This window comes from Phodopus roborovskii, unplaced genomic scaffold (assembly GCF_943737965.1).
Source record: "Phodopus roborovskii unplaced genomic scaffold, PHOROB, whole genome shotgun sequence".
Classification (NCBI taxonomy): domain Eukaryota; kingdom Metazoa; phylum Chordata; class Mammalia; order Rodentia; family Cricetidae; genus Phodopus; species Phodopus roborovskii.
Window position 1 is genome coordinate 1,012,098 of NW_026125059.1, and position 15,810 is coordinate 1,027,907.

Consider the following 15,810-nt stretch of genomic DNA (forward strand, 5'->3'; position numbering starts at 1 on the left):
CTGTGAGTGGGTGAGTATGGGCATATGAGTTCTGTCTCAGTGCAGCTGTCCCACAATAGCTGAAAGCTAGTGGCCTTAGCCACGGCTGTCCCTACACAGGATGGGAGCCTTGAGGCAGCTTAAGCGGCAGTGACAATGAGCCAGGGCCAGGCGGTGGTGACACACGCCTTTAATACCAGCACTCGGGAGGCAGAGGCAGGCGGATCTCTGCGAGGGTGAGGCCAGCCTGCTCTACAAAGCTACACAGAGAAACCCTGTCTCGAGGGGAAAAAAAGATAGCAGGGGACTTGGAATGGAAGTTTATGGAGCACTTCAGACCCATGACTGCCTGTATTCACGACCTGATAGTACAATGTCCAAGGGGCAGGACTAGACAAAGGTCACCCCTCTACCTGTGGTTGTCCGGCCTTGCAGGCTCTTGCCAAACCCACTCTCATAGACAGGGAGCACAGAGACCACGTATTCTGTGTTGGAGGTCAGGTTTTGAAGCTCCATGGATGAAGCAGGCCCCTCCACCACCACCTGGGCAGGAAAATCCCATCGATAGTGTGTAGGCTTGGGAGACATGGTACCACCATCTTGAGACGTTAGGTCCCCATACAGATCAGAGCAGCACCGGGCACCATGGAGACAGGCGAGACAGTGAAGGGATCCATTTGTCTATCAATGTGTCATCAAAACCACATCTGGATGTCTGCAGTCACTGCCCAACACTCCTCACTCTGACTTAGTCTGGCTGGGTGCATCTGTGTGTAGCTACCCACCCCCAACCTGCATTCCCCTCGGCTGCTCTGTCTCGTGTGGACTTAGCCGTCTGTAATCCTTCAATCTAGCGCTCATCCACAGCTCAGCAGAATCCACCTGAGCCATGCTGGTAGAGCTCTGTCAGCTGCCCCAGCCAGCTCCCAAGGAGAGGCTGAACCAGGGGGCCCTTGGCTCTTACCTCCTTGGGGGCACCGCCCCTAGAAGGCTGCCACACAATTAAATATTTGAGGGGTGGGTATAAGGCTGGAGTCCAAGACAGGTGGACACTGGATGAGGTGACATGGGTCAGGTCCAGTCTGGAAGGCATGGGGAGGGGGTCCAGGGCCAGAGAAGTCGCTGCTGGTTTGACTGTGGGGAAAGGTAGTTAGGGAACAAGCAAGCAAATCTACTTGCTCCCCCTGGTGGCCTTGTACAGGAGAGACTGGAAAATCCTCCCAACATATCCAAGGACAGCTGTCACCCTGGCTTAGTATACAGACAGACCTCATGGGCCATAAAAATTGGCCAGGTGCACTTCAGTCTCCCTGCCCCTTGGCCACTGTGGTGCTGTATCCTTACCTGGGCCCCTGCCCTGGATTGTTTGGCAAATGAGGCGACTGATCAGGGCAGCTAAGGTGGCCAGCTGAGGGAAGTCCAGCACATTGTGAACAGTGATGTCCAGTGGCTGGGATGCCAGGAGCTTCAGCTCAGCCTCATCAGCATTCTTCACACCTGCTTTGGGGAAGCGTGTGCCAACAGGCCACTCAGACTCTCATCCTGTTTACAGACAGGACTGTATTGGAGAGAACAGCCAGATTTCCCTGCATATGGGAGGGTACAAACTGATGCCGTGTGTCCTAGGTCCCCTGGGGTCTCTCAAGGGGACACAGGGATGAGCTTAACTCTGGGAGCTCTGGGAAGAGGGCCAGGGGAATCCTGGGGAGAGAGGGGCTCCTAGAACAACTCCCTACACTTGAAGTTTCCTTCCCATCAAAAGCAGAGGGCAGTGAGTGTGGTTAATGCACCCAGAGAGCACCAGGGACAGTCCTTGCTTGGGGAGCAGATATGGGAGGTAGAAGAGTTGTCATACACAGGGACAGCTGCCAGGCAGGGGACAAGTTTGAAGGCTACTTGCAGCATGAGTTGAAGGGCGGCAAGGAGTTAGGGGAGTGTCGCAGTGAAGGAGGCAGGGACAGATTTTGCAGATGCTGCTGCAAGGTGCAGCCACGCACCTCTGTGGAACAGGACTCACCCTCTGGGCTCTATGAGTGTGGAAGCTGCAGGTCAGCAGTTAAGCATGCACCCAATTTTCCAGCAGAGTTGGTGAAGCCAGAATAGAGATGTGTCTGTGGCCCAGAGCCCACCCCAGCCATGAGCATTCTAACCCAGGGCCCAGGCACTGTGCAGGCTCACCCACAACAAAGACATCAATGTCCTGGTCCTTAAGAATTCGGGCAGCTGTGCGCACATCATCCTGGGACTTGCCATCTGTCACTAGAATCAACACCTTGGCTGCCTCTGCACGAGCACCTGCTGCTGGCTTCAGGTTCTGCCCCAGTACATGGGTTAGGGCAAGACCTTAGGAACATCAGGGACAAAGTGATAGGCAATCACTAGGACTTCCTCTTTTGGTATCTTCTCAACCACAGCTGCTCCCAGCACTTGATCCCAGGGCTCTCTGCTCACGTCTTGTCTGTCCTGCCTTGCCAGGCTAAAGACTCTTGGGATCGAGAACAGCTCCTGAGGAGGGGACCTATGGCCCAGCAAGGCCATGCCTACGTCTTCTAACCCACCGGCAAGGTTAGCAGTTCGACTGAGTGGGACCCAGACAGAAGCGGCCTACAATTGGTGTATACACTTGCTCTCAACAAGGTGCCTGAAGTTCCACGCTTTTGCCAAAAGTCGGGGCCGGTGGTGAAGGTGGAGTTTGTTCTCTAAAGTGTGAAGTGGGCTCAGCACCCGCCCATCACACAAGCATTCAGGGATGGAAGGGACATAAAAGGAGGCTGGCCAGAGACTTCAGAACAGCCAAGCCGCAAGGCCCAGGACATACCTGTGAAGGTGTTTCCTCCCCTGAAGCGGAGGCTGTGTACTGCTGCCAGCACCTGTGCCTTGGTGTGGAAGGAGTTCAGGTCCCACTCTGTCTGGGGTTCTCCACTGTACTGAGTCAGACCTGGGGGTGGGCTCTAATTGCTGGGCTGAAGGGTTTTTTGTTTGTTTGTCTTGGTTTCTTTCTTTTTTGCAGCACTAGGGGGAAAGCATGCTAGGCAAGCATTGTACTATTGCATCCTCAATGCGGGGCTGTTTTGAAGACCATATTACAGAGTTGCCTGTGCTGGGCACAGCCCTCGGGGGTTGCACTCCCAAGGAAGAGACACATTTTCAGGGCCCAAGACTCTCATAGGAGTATCATCAGAGGGGCTGACTGGGAGCCAGCCATCCCTACAGACCACACATAACAGCAGCCCCCGTTCACAGGGAAAGTGAATCAGTCACATGACCCAACCCAGACCAAGTAGGCTTCCATCCGCCAAGTTTCTCAACTCTGGGCAGGCTGATGGACTTTGGGATGCTACAGCATTCCCTATCCTATTATGAGAGCAGCTACCATCTTTCTGCAGGTGAGGACCTAAGCAGTACAATCTCCCCCAAGGGCAGGGCAAAGAAGTTGGTACCCACCTACTTGGACTTTATCTGGTCCTATTTCAAAAGGTATGATGATGCTGGCCAGGAAGTCTTTGACCTGCTGGAAGTGTCTGTGGCCGATGCTCCAGGACCCGTCCACCAGGAAGATTATATCAGTAGGAGTTGGGGGTGTGCAGTGGAACTGGGGGTCAGCTGGGGCAGGTAAGGATGGGTGAGGTCTTGGGTGAGGTTTATGCCCTCCCCAGGACATCTGAGTATTATAGATCTGACTGAAGTCCTTGAAATACCCTTCCCTAGGATCTTGGGGGTCAGGATTTCCAAGGACTTTGTGTCTCACCAGATTTAGAAAAGCCCTTGTGCATCTAGTTTGGGGTTCCAGCTCCTCTAAGTCCCCACAAAGAGATCACAGTCTCAGGTCTAGGGGGTCACCTCTGCCTTCCAAGGCTCCTGGCAGCACTATGTCTGAACCTGACAACTTAGTCCCTGGGCTGAACAGGTTCCAGCACCCGCATTTCCAGGCCCAGCTGCCTGTAGGTGGCCGCCAGTATGGGTGGGGGTGTTAGCACCACAGACAGTCCAAACTGGGTAAATTGGCAGAAAGATCAGGGAGGGGTAGTAGCAACCAGAACTACTTCTGTGGCCTCAGGATCTTCCACCACCCTAGAGTTCTTCGTAGATAAAATTCTCCCTGGGGACCCTTACAGTTTGACACAGACTGCACCTGGCAGGCTGCATGAGATTTCTAAACACAGCCAGGTAGGTGATGCCTCTTCGGCTTCTGATCCTCAGTCTAAAGGGGAGGGGCCAGGCATGGCTGTAAGGCCCTCAATAGTGGGGTAACACTGTAGAAGACCCAATCCATAACAACATAACAGGATACAGGGCCTGGGCATGAGACAGTAATAGAAGCCCTCTCACAGCTCTGTGTCTGGTGGAGAAGGTAGTGTCCTCCTGATGTGAGGGGGACAGGCATGGAGATAGCCTCACTTCATCTGACCCCACAGTTCAGAGCAGTCGCCTTACCTAGCTTCGCTTGCTTTCCCACAGAGTCTGCTTCGTGCCTCTGCCTCTCCAGATCTGTGATTGGCTGAGCGGGGTCCTGTACTCCAAGGCCCTGTTTGAGTTTCCTCTGGTCCTTATTGGCTACTCCTGGAGGCAAGGGAAAGGGTCACAGCTGCTACCATGCACCTCCCAGACCTAAGCTAGGGCTCTGGGGGCAATGACTATCTGGACCCTGTACCTGAGATTGTGAGTCCAGGAATGTGACTGACGGGTAAGCCTAAATTAAAGCTAGAACATGTAGTCAAATACAAACAAGAATATCTGGCCATATGACAAGGGATGCCAGAAGCTCCAGTGGGCTCTCCCCACCCCCAGGATTTACCCTCACTACACTTTGACCCACCAAGAATAGGCTGGTCTCTGCTTGAAGTAAAGGCGATACTGGGCGCAGGTGTTTTTCCAGGGTCGGAGGCCCCCAGAGGGAAGGAGGTTGGATCCACAGTGGGTCCCACCAGCCTGCGGCTGCCTCTGCTCTTCAGATCCTCAACTGCAAAGAGAGGAGGGATCAATTGTTAGGACACCAGCTCAGAGTGGGAGCAGGGGCTTGGGTTGGGGGGGTGGGTATGTACTTCCCAGACCTGTCCACCTCAGGAAAAATACGTCAGGTCACAAGCCCAGGCTATGAGCTCCCAACCCAGAGGCCTACCACCCATATCCACCCTGGCTGTGTTCTGGACAACTTACTCACAAATTCCCTTCGTGCCAGCAGGACAGGCCCAGAGCCAGTGAGCTCGAAGATCTGCAAGGTGTAGCCCTTGGAAGGGCTCAGGCCACCCACGGTGGCCTTGGGTGTCTTGGTGGTTAATATCAGCTCCTGCTCCAAGTCCCCTAGGTGGAGGTGGAGAGTTGTTGAGGCTGCCAAATTTACTATACATATGTGTGCATACATGTGGGTCGATGTGTGCACATGTTGATGTGTGTGTATGTGCTGTATATGTTTGTGCATGTACACCTGCGAATGTACTATTGTGGCATGCAAATGTACACATGTGTATGTGAGTGGATGGTGGATGTTTATATATGTATGTTTTGCATATTTTCATATATGTGTACATATGGAGTATATGAATGTGTGTGCTGCATGCGTGTGTATGCTAAGGTGATAGTCATGTATTCGTGTATATGTACACTGCACGTGTGCTTTGCATGCATGTAGGTATACAAATGTGCATGTGTGTATGCATGAGTTATATATGTCCTTCATGCATGTGTACTATATGTGTACATGCATATGTGTATGTATGGGTGTGTGCATTGGGTGCCTTGAATATATGTGTACCACACACATATCCTTCTGTGTGCATATGTGTACATGGATTATGCACATAGTGTAAGAAATCATCCAAACTAATCCTTCTTGAGACAAGAGAACAGGATGAGGGTTAGATGGATAGGAGAGAAAAGAAGTTTCTTCTTCCAAACCTCTGCAGAGGTGCCTGTGCTGTGTGGCAGCATCCACTTTTCCTGCTCTGAAATGCTGTCATATAAAGATAGGGATGGATCCCAGTATTGTATTGAAAACAATCAAATCCAGGACTGATGGTGCACAACTTTAATTCTATCACTCGAGAGGCAGAGACAGGCAGATTTCTGTGAGTCCAAAGCTAATGTTGTCTACATAGAAAATTCCAGGCTTGCCAGGGCTATACAATGAGACATTGTCTCAAAAAAAAAATCTTAGGATTCCAAAGGAACCCTATCTGGGGGCGGGTAGGGTAAAACTAGAGGGCATGAGCACATAATGGGAGCTGGGAGGTATAACTGGACTTGCAGACATACTCACAGAGCCTCTGGGTCTCACACACCAGGGGAAAAAAACACTTCCCACCTGGGAGGGACTTAACAGTGTTTTTGAAAAGTGTGGCAGTCCCCAGACCAACATGCAGTCCCACAGTAGGCAGTGGCCAGGAAGGGAGGTGCAAGCTAAGACGGTTTTGTTGTTTATAACAATATGCTTTCCCAGCAGGAGATGGATTCCAGCTGGCTGTGGTGGCACAGGCCTGAAGTCCAAGCACTCAGGGGGCTGAGTTTAAGTCTAGCCAGAACTACGTAGTTAGACTCTATCTAATTAAAAAAAAAAAAGAAAAGAAAAGAAAGAAAGAAAGAAAGAAAGAAAAGAAAAAAAATCAGGCCAGGATATGAGCCCACCTTCATAGATGTAGACCAACTACCATACTGAAAATGTGTTATGAGATTTAATATATCTACAGAAGTAGGATTCATGAAGCAGGATAGATAGAGATGTGATATTTGGTAATTGCAGCACTACCCATAATAGGTGGCATAGCTATCAGGCTTGCCACATGTTTATAAGGATGTGTGCTGCTGTGTCTAAGGTGGTCACCAGGAGTGAGTAACTACAGAGCTCATGAACTTTTCATCCTATACCTGCCAGCCAATCTTAACTTTACAGTAAAAGCAAACATGTTGGACATCCATCTGTGGTACAGTAGAAACACCCATACCACTAGCAACATCAGGAACCAACTACCAATCTGCAAGAGATGCAAGGAAGAGAGGGGCAAGTCACTCAGCATCTTAAAGATGCCATTGCTAGACAAGGACATGGGGATCTGGCTTCTCCTACAAGCAAATACCAAGGGAAACGGAGAGGGAAAAATTATGAGAGGCACAGGATTAGTAAAATGTGTACCTCAGTCTGGCGTGTGTTGAACACTTGGAAGTCCCAGTACTTAGGAAGCTTAGGAAAGGGAATTGTGAGCACAAGGCCAGGCTGGGCTACACAGAAAGACCCCATTTCCCGGGAGGGGCAGGGGGAAGGGGTGTATCCTTGTTTGGGGTCCTAATTAAGATTGCTCAATTGTAGGTTTATTGGATGAGCTGCAAAGTTGTGGCTTTAATTTGGAGGCATTCCAATGGTACTTGAACTGTGTTTTCAGTCCTTACTTCCTCAAGGTGAACAAACACAGACAGAATTATACAATGTCTCAGATTTGCTTGGAGATAAGGCAGCTCAGGAGGTTGACACGAGGGAAAACAAAGCTGGGCTGGCCACATGTTACCTGTGGAGCTCAGTGCCCAACACCAGGCTCCATCACACTGTGCTGTCTGCCTTCTAGGTGTTTACATTTTTTTCATAAAAATCTTAGACCCAAAGAAGAAGAGAGTAAAAAGATAATACAAGTATATAAAAAAGATAATAAATTAGAAAAGTGTAGGTTTAAAGTAAAATAAATCAATTACTTTGTTACATAAAAATAGATAAAATGTTTCAACTAAAAGATAAAGATTGGGGTTGGAAAGATGGCAAGCACTTACAGAGGATAAAGCTCAGTTCCCAGCCTAAATTGGTAGCTTACAGATAGATGCCTGTAACTCCAGACACAGGAGCATCCACATTGCACTTGTGTACACACACACACATACACACACACACACACACACACACACACAGTTTAAAGACAGATTATCACATTAGCTAAAAAGAATGCTCTGGGTCACTATCCATTTAGAAGCTTTTCTAAATTAAAAAAAAAAAGTGAAAAGTGTAGATGTAGACTCAAATCAATTACTTTGTTATTGATTTTATTAGTATTGTGTTATGTATTTTATTAGTATTTTATAAGATATCTTTGGCTTTGTTGGTTTACTTCATTTTATGTTCTTTATTTCTGTAATTTATTCTCTTTTCTATATTCTTCTAATCTACTTGAATTACTTTTATGTTTTTTATAACTTAATACAGATGCTTAAATTCTTAGTTTTTCTTTTTTCCTTTTTCAATCCTGGAGCTTAGTCATGCCAGGCCTCACATATGCTGGACAAGCACTACCAACAATCTACATCCTCGTCCCTACAATTTTTCTTTTATAACTTACATAGCTAAAGCTATTAATCTTCCTCTAAGCCACAGGGGGGAAATTTTAAAGACATCTATGTAGCTCAGGTTGGCTTTGAACAGGGGGACCCTAAAGACATCTATGTAGCTCAGGTTGGCCTTGAACAAGGGGACCCTCTTGCCTCAGCCTCCCAAGTGTCAGAATATAGGTGCAACCTCACCACATCCAGCTTATTTTGAACTTTTCCCATGTCACCATGACCCTGTCCCTGTAACTGGAGGACTAATGGCTCTCACACATGTTCACCGAATGCAGGATCCAGGCCATCCTTGAAGCCCTAGGACTCATTCTGATGAGGGAGTTACCACTCCTTCAAAGCACATGTTCTGAACACCTTCTGTGTGTGCTCATGCTGGGTACCGGGGAACACAGGGGCCTCTCCAACTGCATGCGCTCCACATGATCGAGGCTGACAGAGGAAAGGAACACAGGAAATGCAGAAATGGCCTTGCCAAGGAGTGGGAGCCACTGGATAGTGTGGGGAGATGCTGGCTGGAGCAGGCTCAGTGACCACCTACTGACTAAATCAGGTGGAAGCCTTGTTCCGGTAGATGTAAATGAAATGCACTGTCTTTTCTACGGAAGTGTTAAATGAGACAAAGGAGGCTCCATCTTTAATGTAACGTATAAAAAAGGCATCTGGGAGAAAAACAAACAAACAAACAACTCCCGTCCACCCTTCAGCTTTTTTCTTAAAACCCAAGCTGCTTGTGTTCAAGGTTGCGTCGTGCTCTTGGAAGTTGAATTTTGCTAATCAACTACGTTACTTTAATTTAGCCAATCTGTAGGAATGTGAGACCCAGCTCTGGTTACTCGGAGTGCAGCGCAGACTTCTTTGGTTAGGGAGTGTTCATTTGCTCGCTTGCTTAAGCTTGGCCATACACCATTCTGCAGAAGTAAAATTTCATGCTTTGCCAAAATAATACTTTGGACTGTGAGGTCATTTTCTTGATATTCTAGACCCATTTCTAACAGTCCTAACAGAGGGGAAGGGAGAGGAAGCCTAGTAGGGAGACATGAGCTCCATACCTGCCATAGGCGTCACCTGCACCAAGTAGCCAAGACCATTCCCCTCTGCTTCCCTCCACTTCATCTGCAGCTGGTCCTCAGGTAGTACTGCCAACCTCAGACGGCCACTTACTGCAAAAACAGGATTGGAGGTTTGGGTGCCAGACAGACTTACCAGTGACCAACTGACCACCTCCTACAAACAGAGGGAGGCCTTCCCTAAGAGCTGTGAGGGGACATAGCCCTACCTAGGTGTCTGAAGAATCTGTGGCCACAGACTTTTCTGTGGAGGGAAACTACTTCCTTGTGATTTTAGATGTCAAGGCTGCACTCCCTCCTTCAGCAGGAGGGAGTCTAATTCCACCCAAGGGAAAGTCCCTGCTGCAAAGGGGGCTCAGATCGGCACCCAGGAGGGCAGTGTCTACCCGGAGATGGCTAGAGGTGCAAAGATAAAACAGCAGCTGCTGCCCCACTGTCCAGGGCCTTGGGGCTTCCATTCTCAAGAAAGACTGTAGAAACAGCTGTGCTGCTGAAGACACCCCCCACCTCCCCCTCCCTACCCACCACCCCCACCCCCACCTCACTCCCACATCCACCCCTCCCACTCCCCCACCTCCCCACCCCTTCCATTCCACCCACCCTATCCCCCACCCCCACCCCACCCCCGCCCAACTACCAATGTCATGCTAGGTTGATGCATCCCTTGTGGGCAAACTGGATAAAGGACCTCAGCTGGAAATGTGGTGATACTGCCTGCTTATGTGCACACGGTGTGTCCGTGTGCACCTGTGCCTATATGTGGGCACGTGTAGGATGCACACCAACCTTCAGCACTCATGCTAGGGATGCAGTGTGATGGTTAGTTTTTGTCAGCCTGACAGAATCTAGAATCACCTCGGATATCAGACTTTGAGTATGCCTGTGGGGGATTATCTCGATTTTGTTAACTGGTGTTAACAATGTGAGGAGACACGTTTTAATTATAGATGGAACTATTCCTTTGGCAGGACATCCCAGACTAAATGACACAGCGATAGTGCGTTGGGCATCAGCATGCATTAACTTCTCTTTGCCCTTTGATGGTGGACACAATGTGACTAGCTGCTCCAAGCTCCTGCTACCTTGACTTCCCTGCCATCAAGAACTACACCTTGACCCATGAGCTAAATAAACCCTTTCTCCTGTCACAGCAACAGGAAAGGAGACAAAGACAAGATAATCCTGTCTTGGAAGAGGGGGAACCCATGGTCCCTGGGAAGGAGGCAGCAGTGGAGTCTGTGCTGACCTCCCAGAAACTTCCGGGCTCTGTGGTGCAGGCAGCTATTTTTGGGAAATGGGGACAGAGGCCTCTTCTAGTCTCCTCACCATGTGCTGGGGCACAGAGAGCTGGGCAAAGGCTGAGGGCGTCTGGGATAGACACAATGACCCATTCAGAACGAACTGTTTCCGGATGGGCTTGGCTGCTGACAGTCATCTACTGAAAGGCAGGAATGTGTCAGGGTAGGGTGGGGGCTCTGACAGGCCAGCTGTGAACAGGGCCCCCTGCTCTTAGCCATGAAGAGCCTTCTGTTTCTCCCCTCTCCCTGCAATGCATTAGAGGATTTTAGAACTTCCCTCTCAGAGACAGCACAGACACGTTGCCCTCCCTATCCTCAGCTGCACCTCCCAGCTGGTTGCTGAGCATGTGGGCTCTGCCTCTTTGGTTGGCTTCTGAAACCCCAGCCCACCCCAGCCATGCCAAGAGTTGATGAGGGGCAGCCTGTCATGTTGAGACCTGAGGTGAGCAGTGTATTGTGGGTCTTGCAGAAAAACTCTTAAGTTGGTCACACAACAAAGGCTTCCTTCTAATTGAAATCCTAGCTCACAAGCCCACCTTGGGGTTCCTCTATCTGAACAAAGGGAGCTGAGGGACCTACCTATGTGGCAGTTGCCTCCCTGGTGGACATGCTGGGAAATGAAGTCTGCTGGGCTCCAGGCCAACCTGAGTTGGACCCACTTACATTGCAGTGGACAATAGGGGGCAGGGAGAGATGTTTTAACTTGGATGAGGCTAGCCTTTGATGTAAGCCCAGAAATAGATTCAAACCTGTCAGGTGCCGTGTGGAGCATACATATTGCTCCTGGGAACTAGGTGTAGTCATGAGTGTGAAGGCTATAGGGATGCAGCAACTTGCCTTCCAGGGACCCGCCTGAGCCAGCAGCTCCACTGGAAGGAGTCTTTTACACAGACCCTCCCTGGGGAGCCTTTCCCAGGGAGATTAGCTTGAGCGGACAAATAGGAAGGGACCAGATGGAAACTCTTGTCCCAAGACTTATACATAGAGGAGGGATGCACCACCTGTCTAGACAGTACAGGAAGGCCTTTTTTGCCTTGGGAAGGAGGCAGGAGTCTTGCTCTTTAGTAAGTTGTGTGTGCTGTCTGAAACCACACTGAAAGGTTTGCAGAACAACGAAGCAAAGCATTGGTACAGGATTAAATTTGGAGCACACCAGTAATCTTGAAAACACTGAGACAAAGAACCATCCCCAGGTAAGGCTGAAAGATCACGAGGCCAAAGGTCAGTACAAAAACTGAGAATGAGGGGTCTCCCTGTTGCTGCGACAGCTCTCAAAAAGGCATTTAATCTGAGGAAATGTCTGTTAGGGAAGGTCAAAGGCTTGCAGCAGGGGTCCTCCTACAGGCAGGGTTGGGAGCATCATGTCCTTACCTTGTTCCTGCCCCAGTACCAAGGTGGCACCCAGCATCCAGAGGCAGAAGTGGAGGTAGGAGCCTCGGAGGCTCATGGTGAGCAGCCTGCGGGAGGAGAGGCCACAGCCCTTCACCACTCGTTTATCCGTCTGCCCCCTCCCTGACTAGAGGGCTAGTTTCTCCATCCATTCCCAGCAGCACGTCTGCACGTGTGGTGCCCAGAGGGCTACGACTTGTCATTATGGGGATGGTGACAGACACTGAGGATCTAAGACCAGCACTGAAACCACACTGGGGCATCCCACTGAACAAAGGACCCTCTGCTGGGAACCACTTCTCCCTGAGTAGGGCCCAGTCCATCATGCCTGCCAATGCCCCTTCTGGTGTTCACATCCACAACAGATGCACGCAGTAGGGGTCACCAAGAGTGGCAAGACCTTGAGGTCCCAGCAGCCCCACATGGTGTCTGGGATTGACATGGATAGAATCCTACCATCAAGGTCCTCTCATTGGGTGGCTTGCCCTCAAGCAAAGGAGACATTTGAGATCAAATTCTGACTAGAGCAGAAGCAGGCAGGCACATCAGGGGACGCTGGGTAGGGAGGAGGGGACGTAAACATGACCTGGTCTGGAACGTGTGAGCCTGAGGTGACTAGAGTCCTGAGGAATCCAGATGCCCCACCCCACTGAACAAAGGACCTAGTTGTACAATTTCCCTGTATATTCAAGGATTCTACAAGGAATCAGCTCTCCCCGAGCAGGACCCAGACCTGCAGGAAGGCTGCAGGCTGGTATGTACCCTAGAGCAGTAGCTCTCAACTTGTGGGCCATGGCCCCTGAGGGTTTGAACAGCCGAAGAACACTGGAAAACACTTACTTAACATTACGATTCACAACAGTAGCCGGGTTAATTACAAAGTAGCAATGAAAATAATTTTATGGTTGGGGATCACCACAAGACATGAGGAACTGTATTAAAGGGTTGCAGCATTAGGAAGGTTGAGAACCACCATCCTAGAGTAGATATCCAGGGGATTTAAACCAAGGCCACTTGTCTACAGGGTGCTACATAGATGACTCAGACCCTAAGGGGTCTGGACTCATTCTGAAGCCAGACCCCTCACTACCTCGTGCCAGCAGTCCTGAGTGCCATCTGAGATCCTCAGAGATCCCAAGAACCTGCGCAGGTGTCCAGGCTGTACTTGGTCCCTCTGCTTATGAGGCCTCAGTGCCAACCCCAATCTTTCTGAAAGGTCAAAGTCACCCTCCAGCACAGCCCTGAGTGGTTCCCTGGTGGTTCCCTCACCCACCTAGCCCAGGAGCCATAGATGAGTCACTCACCTCCTGCTCCAAGATAGTGATCCTCACTCACTAATGCCTCTTGGCCCCCCTGATCCAGCTGTGCCCACTGGAAGGCTGGGGCTTATGAACACCCCCTTCCCTGACATCACTTGTCCCGCCCTTAAGTCCTTCCTCCTCCCTTCTATCTGGTGCTGCCTAGGGTGTGTTTCCAAGAATGAGATGGTGGTCCCAGCACAAAGGACCCCATTGCGCGCCACAGTGGGAATCCCACTAGGGGCAGAAGGGAACAGCAAAAGCCTGTCCCACTGGCTTCTTGAGAACAAAGGCCAGTATGTGTGGTCCTGGGTGCTGAGTTGGTAAGTGCTGGGCATTTGGAGTCTCTGGCAGCCTATTTGGGGGAAGAACCACATAGATCCTACCAACCGCTAGAGTTCATGATCTCTACTCCCTTCCTTCCTGTTTACCCTAGAACCCAGCAAGAGTTTACTAGAAACAGGCCCATGCCTACCCTACTTCCAGCTGGGCTGCCCTTACACCGTGTGCCTTCCTAAGCCACTACGGAATGCATGGGTTGGGCAAGCTCTCCTCTCCATCTTGAACCCATGGTCTAGCTCCTGTAATTCTTGACAAGCTGGCCCACCAGACTAGGCTTAGGATAAAAGAGCCCCCGCTCCCACCTGAAGGCATGGCTTGTGAAGCAGCTACTCCAGGGTTCCCAGGGGACGAGTGCAGCCTCAGCTTTTGTTTTCAGCTTCACATTGGCTCCAACCCATCACTTAACCCAGCCTGATTGAAGTCCTGCCTCCCTTACTCCCACCCATCCTGACCCCAAGCTTAGGATCAGAAGTTGAACCACTGGCCTTTCCAGTGGGTCTCCCTACTGAGTTGCCCAAAGGATGGATAAGGACTCATCCTGGGATATGCTCCTTGAAGCTGGATGACTTATATATCCCACTTGTTCAGAGGTTATTCATGTCTGCGATTGCTAGGCAACTCCTCCACAGGTAGCCTTCTCTGAGTTGAACCACCTCACCTGCAGGTTAGTTATGGCTGCCAATTGTCATAGTAACCCCTCATCTATGTGTTACCACCCTTGCCAGGAGACAACCTGAGTTACACACAGCCTCAGGTAAACCTGGCCAATGAACAGTATGTAATCCATGCAAGGAGGAACAGCCTTCCTTTTTGATGCCATGCTGAAAACTCTTAACCCTGGGTCCCAGCCCTGTTCCTAAGAATCCAAATGAACCCCACATCCTGGGATGTAGGATTAGTCTGCAGACCTTCACCGTGGTCGGCCGAAGGAACTCATTCTGGCAGTCTATGGGTGTATATATAACACATCCTCACTCTCCTGCCCTGTGATCCTCAGGTGGGCTACCCTGAATCTACTTCAAGCTGCCTGGTGATGCTCTAGAAGCCCTTAACCAGCGCAATGGTCCTGCTTCCTGTACCAGCAATGGCATGCTCTGGGATCCATGCTCCGACCCATGCAAACCAAACCAGAACAGAGTGCCCTGGGGTCTGCTCATCCTTCTCCTGGACCACACAGCCTGATGGTAGGGGATCAGATGTGACAACACGAGTGTCAAGTGTGATGACTGTGGCTATCGGACACTCAAAACATGATCAGCAGGGCTGACCCAAAGGGCCCTCCCCTCCGGTCTGGCTGGTGTTCTGGGCAAGGAAGTCTGGAGCAAAGCCTGACTTGAGACCTACGCCCCTTTGACACCGAAGCCCACACTCCTCACAGCCAGCCAGAGACCAAGACCAATTTCAGCTAAGCACCCACTCGATTAAGGACACTTTGTGGGAGACCACACACCAGTATCAGCTTAACCCCTGGCCCGTTAGTGCTGCCAGTGGAAGAGACCCTCTGTGGGCCACTACTCATACAGGGGGCTCCACACTTCCCACTGGATGTCTCTTGGCCAAGGTCAGGAAGATGGAAGGCAGAGGCAAGCCACCACCTGCCCCAAGAAAGATAAGCAGTCTCTGGATAACACAGCCCAGGAATGGCTACCTACCCAAGCCACAAGCTCAAAGACAGTCCAAGATACCACCGCCTTCTCCTCTCCCATTTTCCAAGTTACCTGACAACCTGGCTGCCAGGTCACCCAGGACCAGACTATCGACTTAAGTATAACTAGGCCTATCCCAGAACCATTGCCTCCCTGAAGCCCAGAAGTACCTGGCTTGTGTTTGTCCCAAGGGGGTAAGGGGGATTCTCTAGGGTTTGTGTTTGTAGGATATAGTCTACCAAGTTCCCCATATACAAGCTCAAAAAAAACAGCCAAAGGCTCCAGTACCTTGACCTGGGCCTTACTCATCCTTTCCTTCAAGGGCTTGTACAAGTGGTCTGGAGGGCTCTGGGTTGTTAGAACCACCCTCATATTTCATTCCCATTATGTCACCCTGTATCCACTGACTCGTGGTCGGGGTCTTTGCTCTTGGGGGGGCACCAGCACTTGGTGTGGGTCCTCCATGCTCAGACTCCCT

General features: G+C 50.4%; 1 protein-coding gene across 1 annotated transcript in view; it reads right to left on the reverse strand.

Moving 5' to 3' along the window:
- The window catches only part of Col20a1 (collagen type XX alpha 1 chain), a 31,197-nt gene extending 19,087 nt beyond the window's left edge, over positions 1 to 12,110 (reverse strand). The window contains exons 1-10 of the mRNA XM_051184642.1: positions 12,029 to 12,110; positions 9,342 to 9,452; positions 5,137 to 5,280; positions 4,796 to 4,939; positions 3,424 to 3,582; positions 2,798 to 2,917; positions 2,158 to 2,322; positions 1,324 to 1,476; positions 944 to 1,113; positions 393 to 522 (exon numbers count right to left, since the gene is read on the reverse strand). Coding sequence (XP_051040599.1) covers positions 393 to 522; positions 944 to 1,113; positions 1,324 to 1,476; positions 2,158 to 2,322; positions 2,798 to 2,917; positions 3,424 to 3,582; positions 4,796 to 4,939; positions 5,137 to 5,280; positions 9,342 to 9,452; positions 12,029 to 12,104 — 1,372 coding nt within the window. The 5' untranslated portion in view covers positions 12,105 to 12,110. The remainder of the gene's footprint in view (positions 1 to 392; positions 523 to 943; positions 1,114 to 1,323; positions 1,477 to 2,157; positions 2,323 to 2,797; positions 2,918 to 3,423; positions 3,583 to 4,795; positions 4,940 to 5,136; positions 5,281 to 9,341; positions 9,453 to 12,028) is intronic.
- Between the last annotated feature and the right edge of the window lie 3,700 nt (positions 12,111 to 15,810).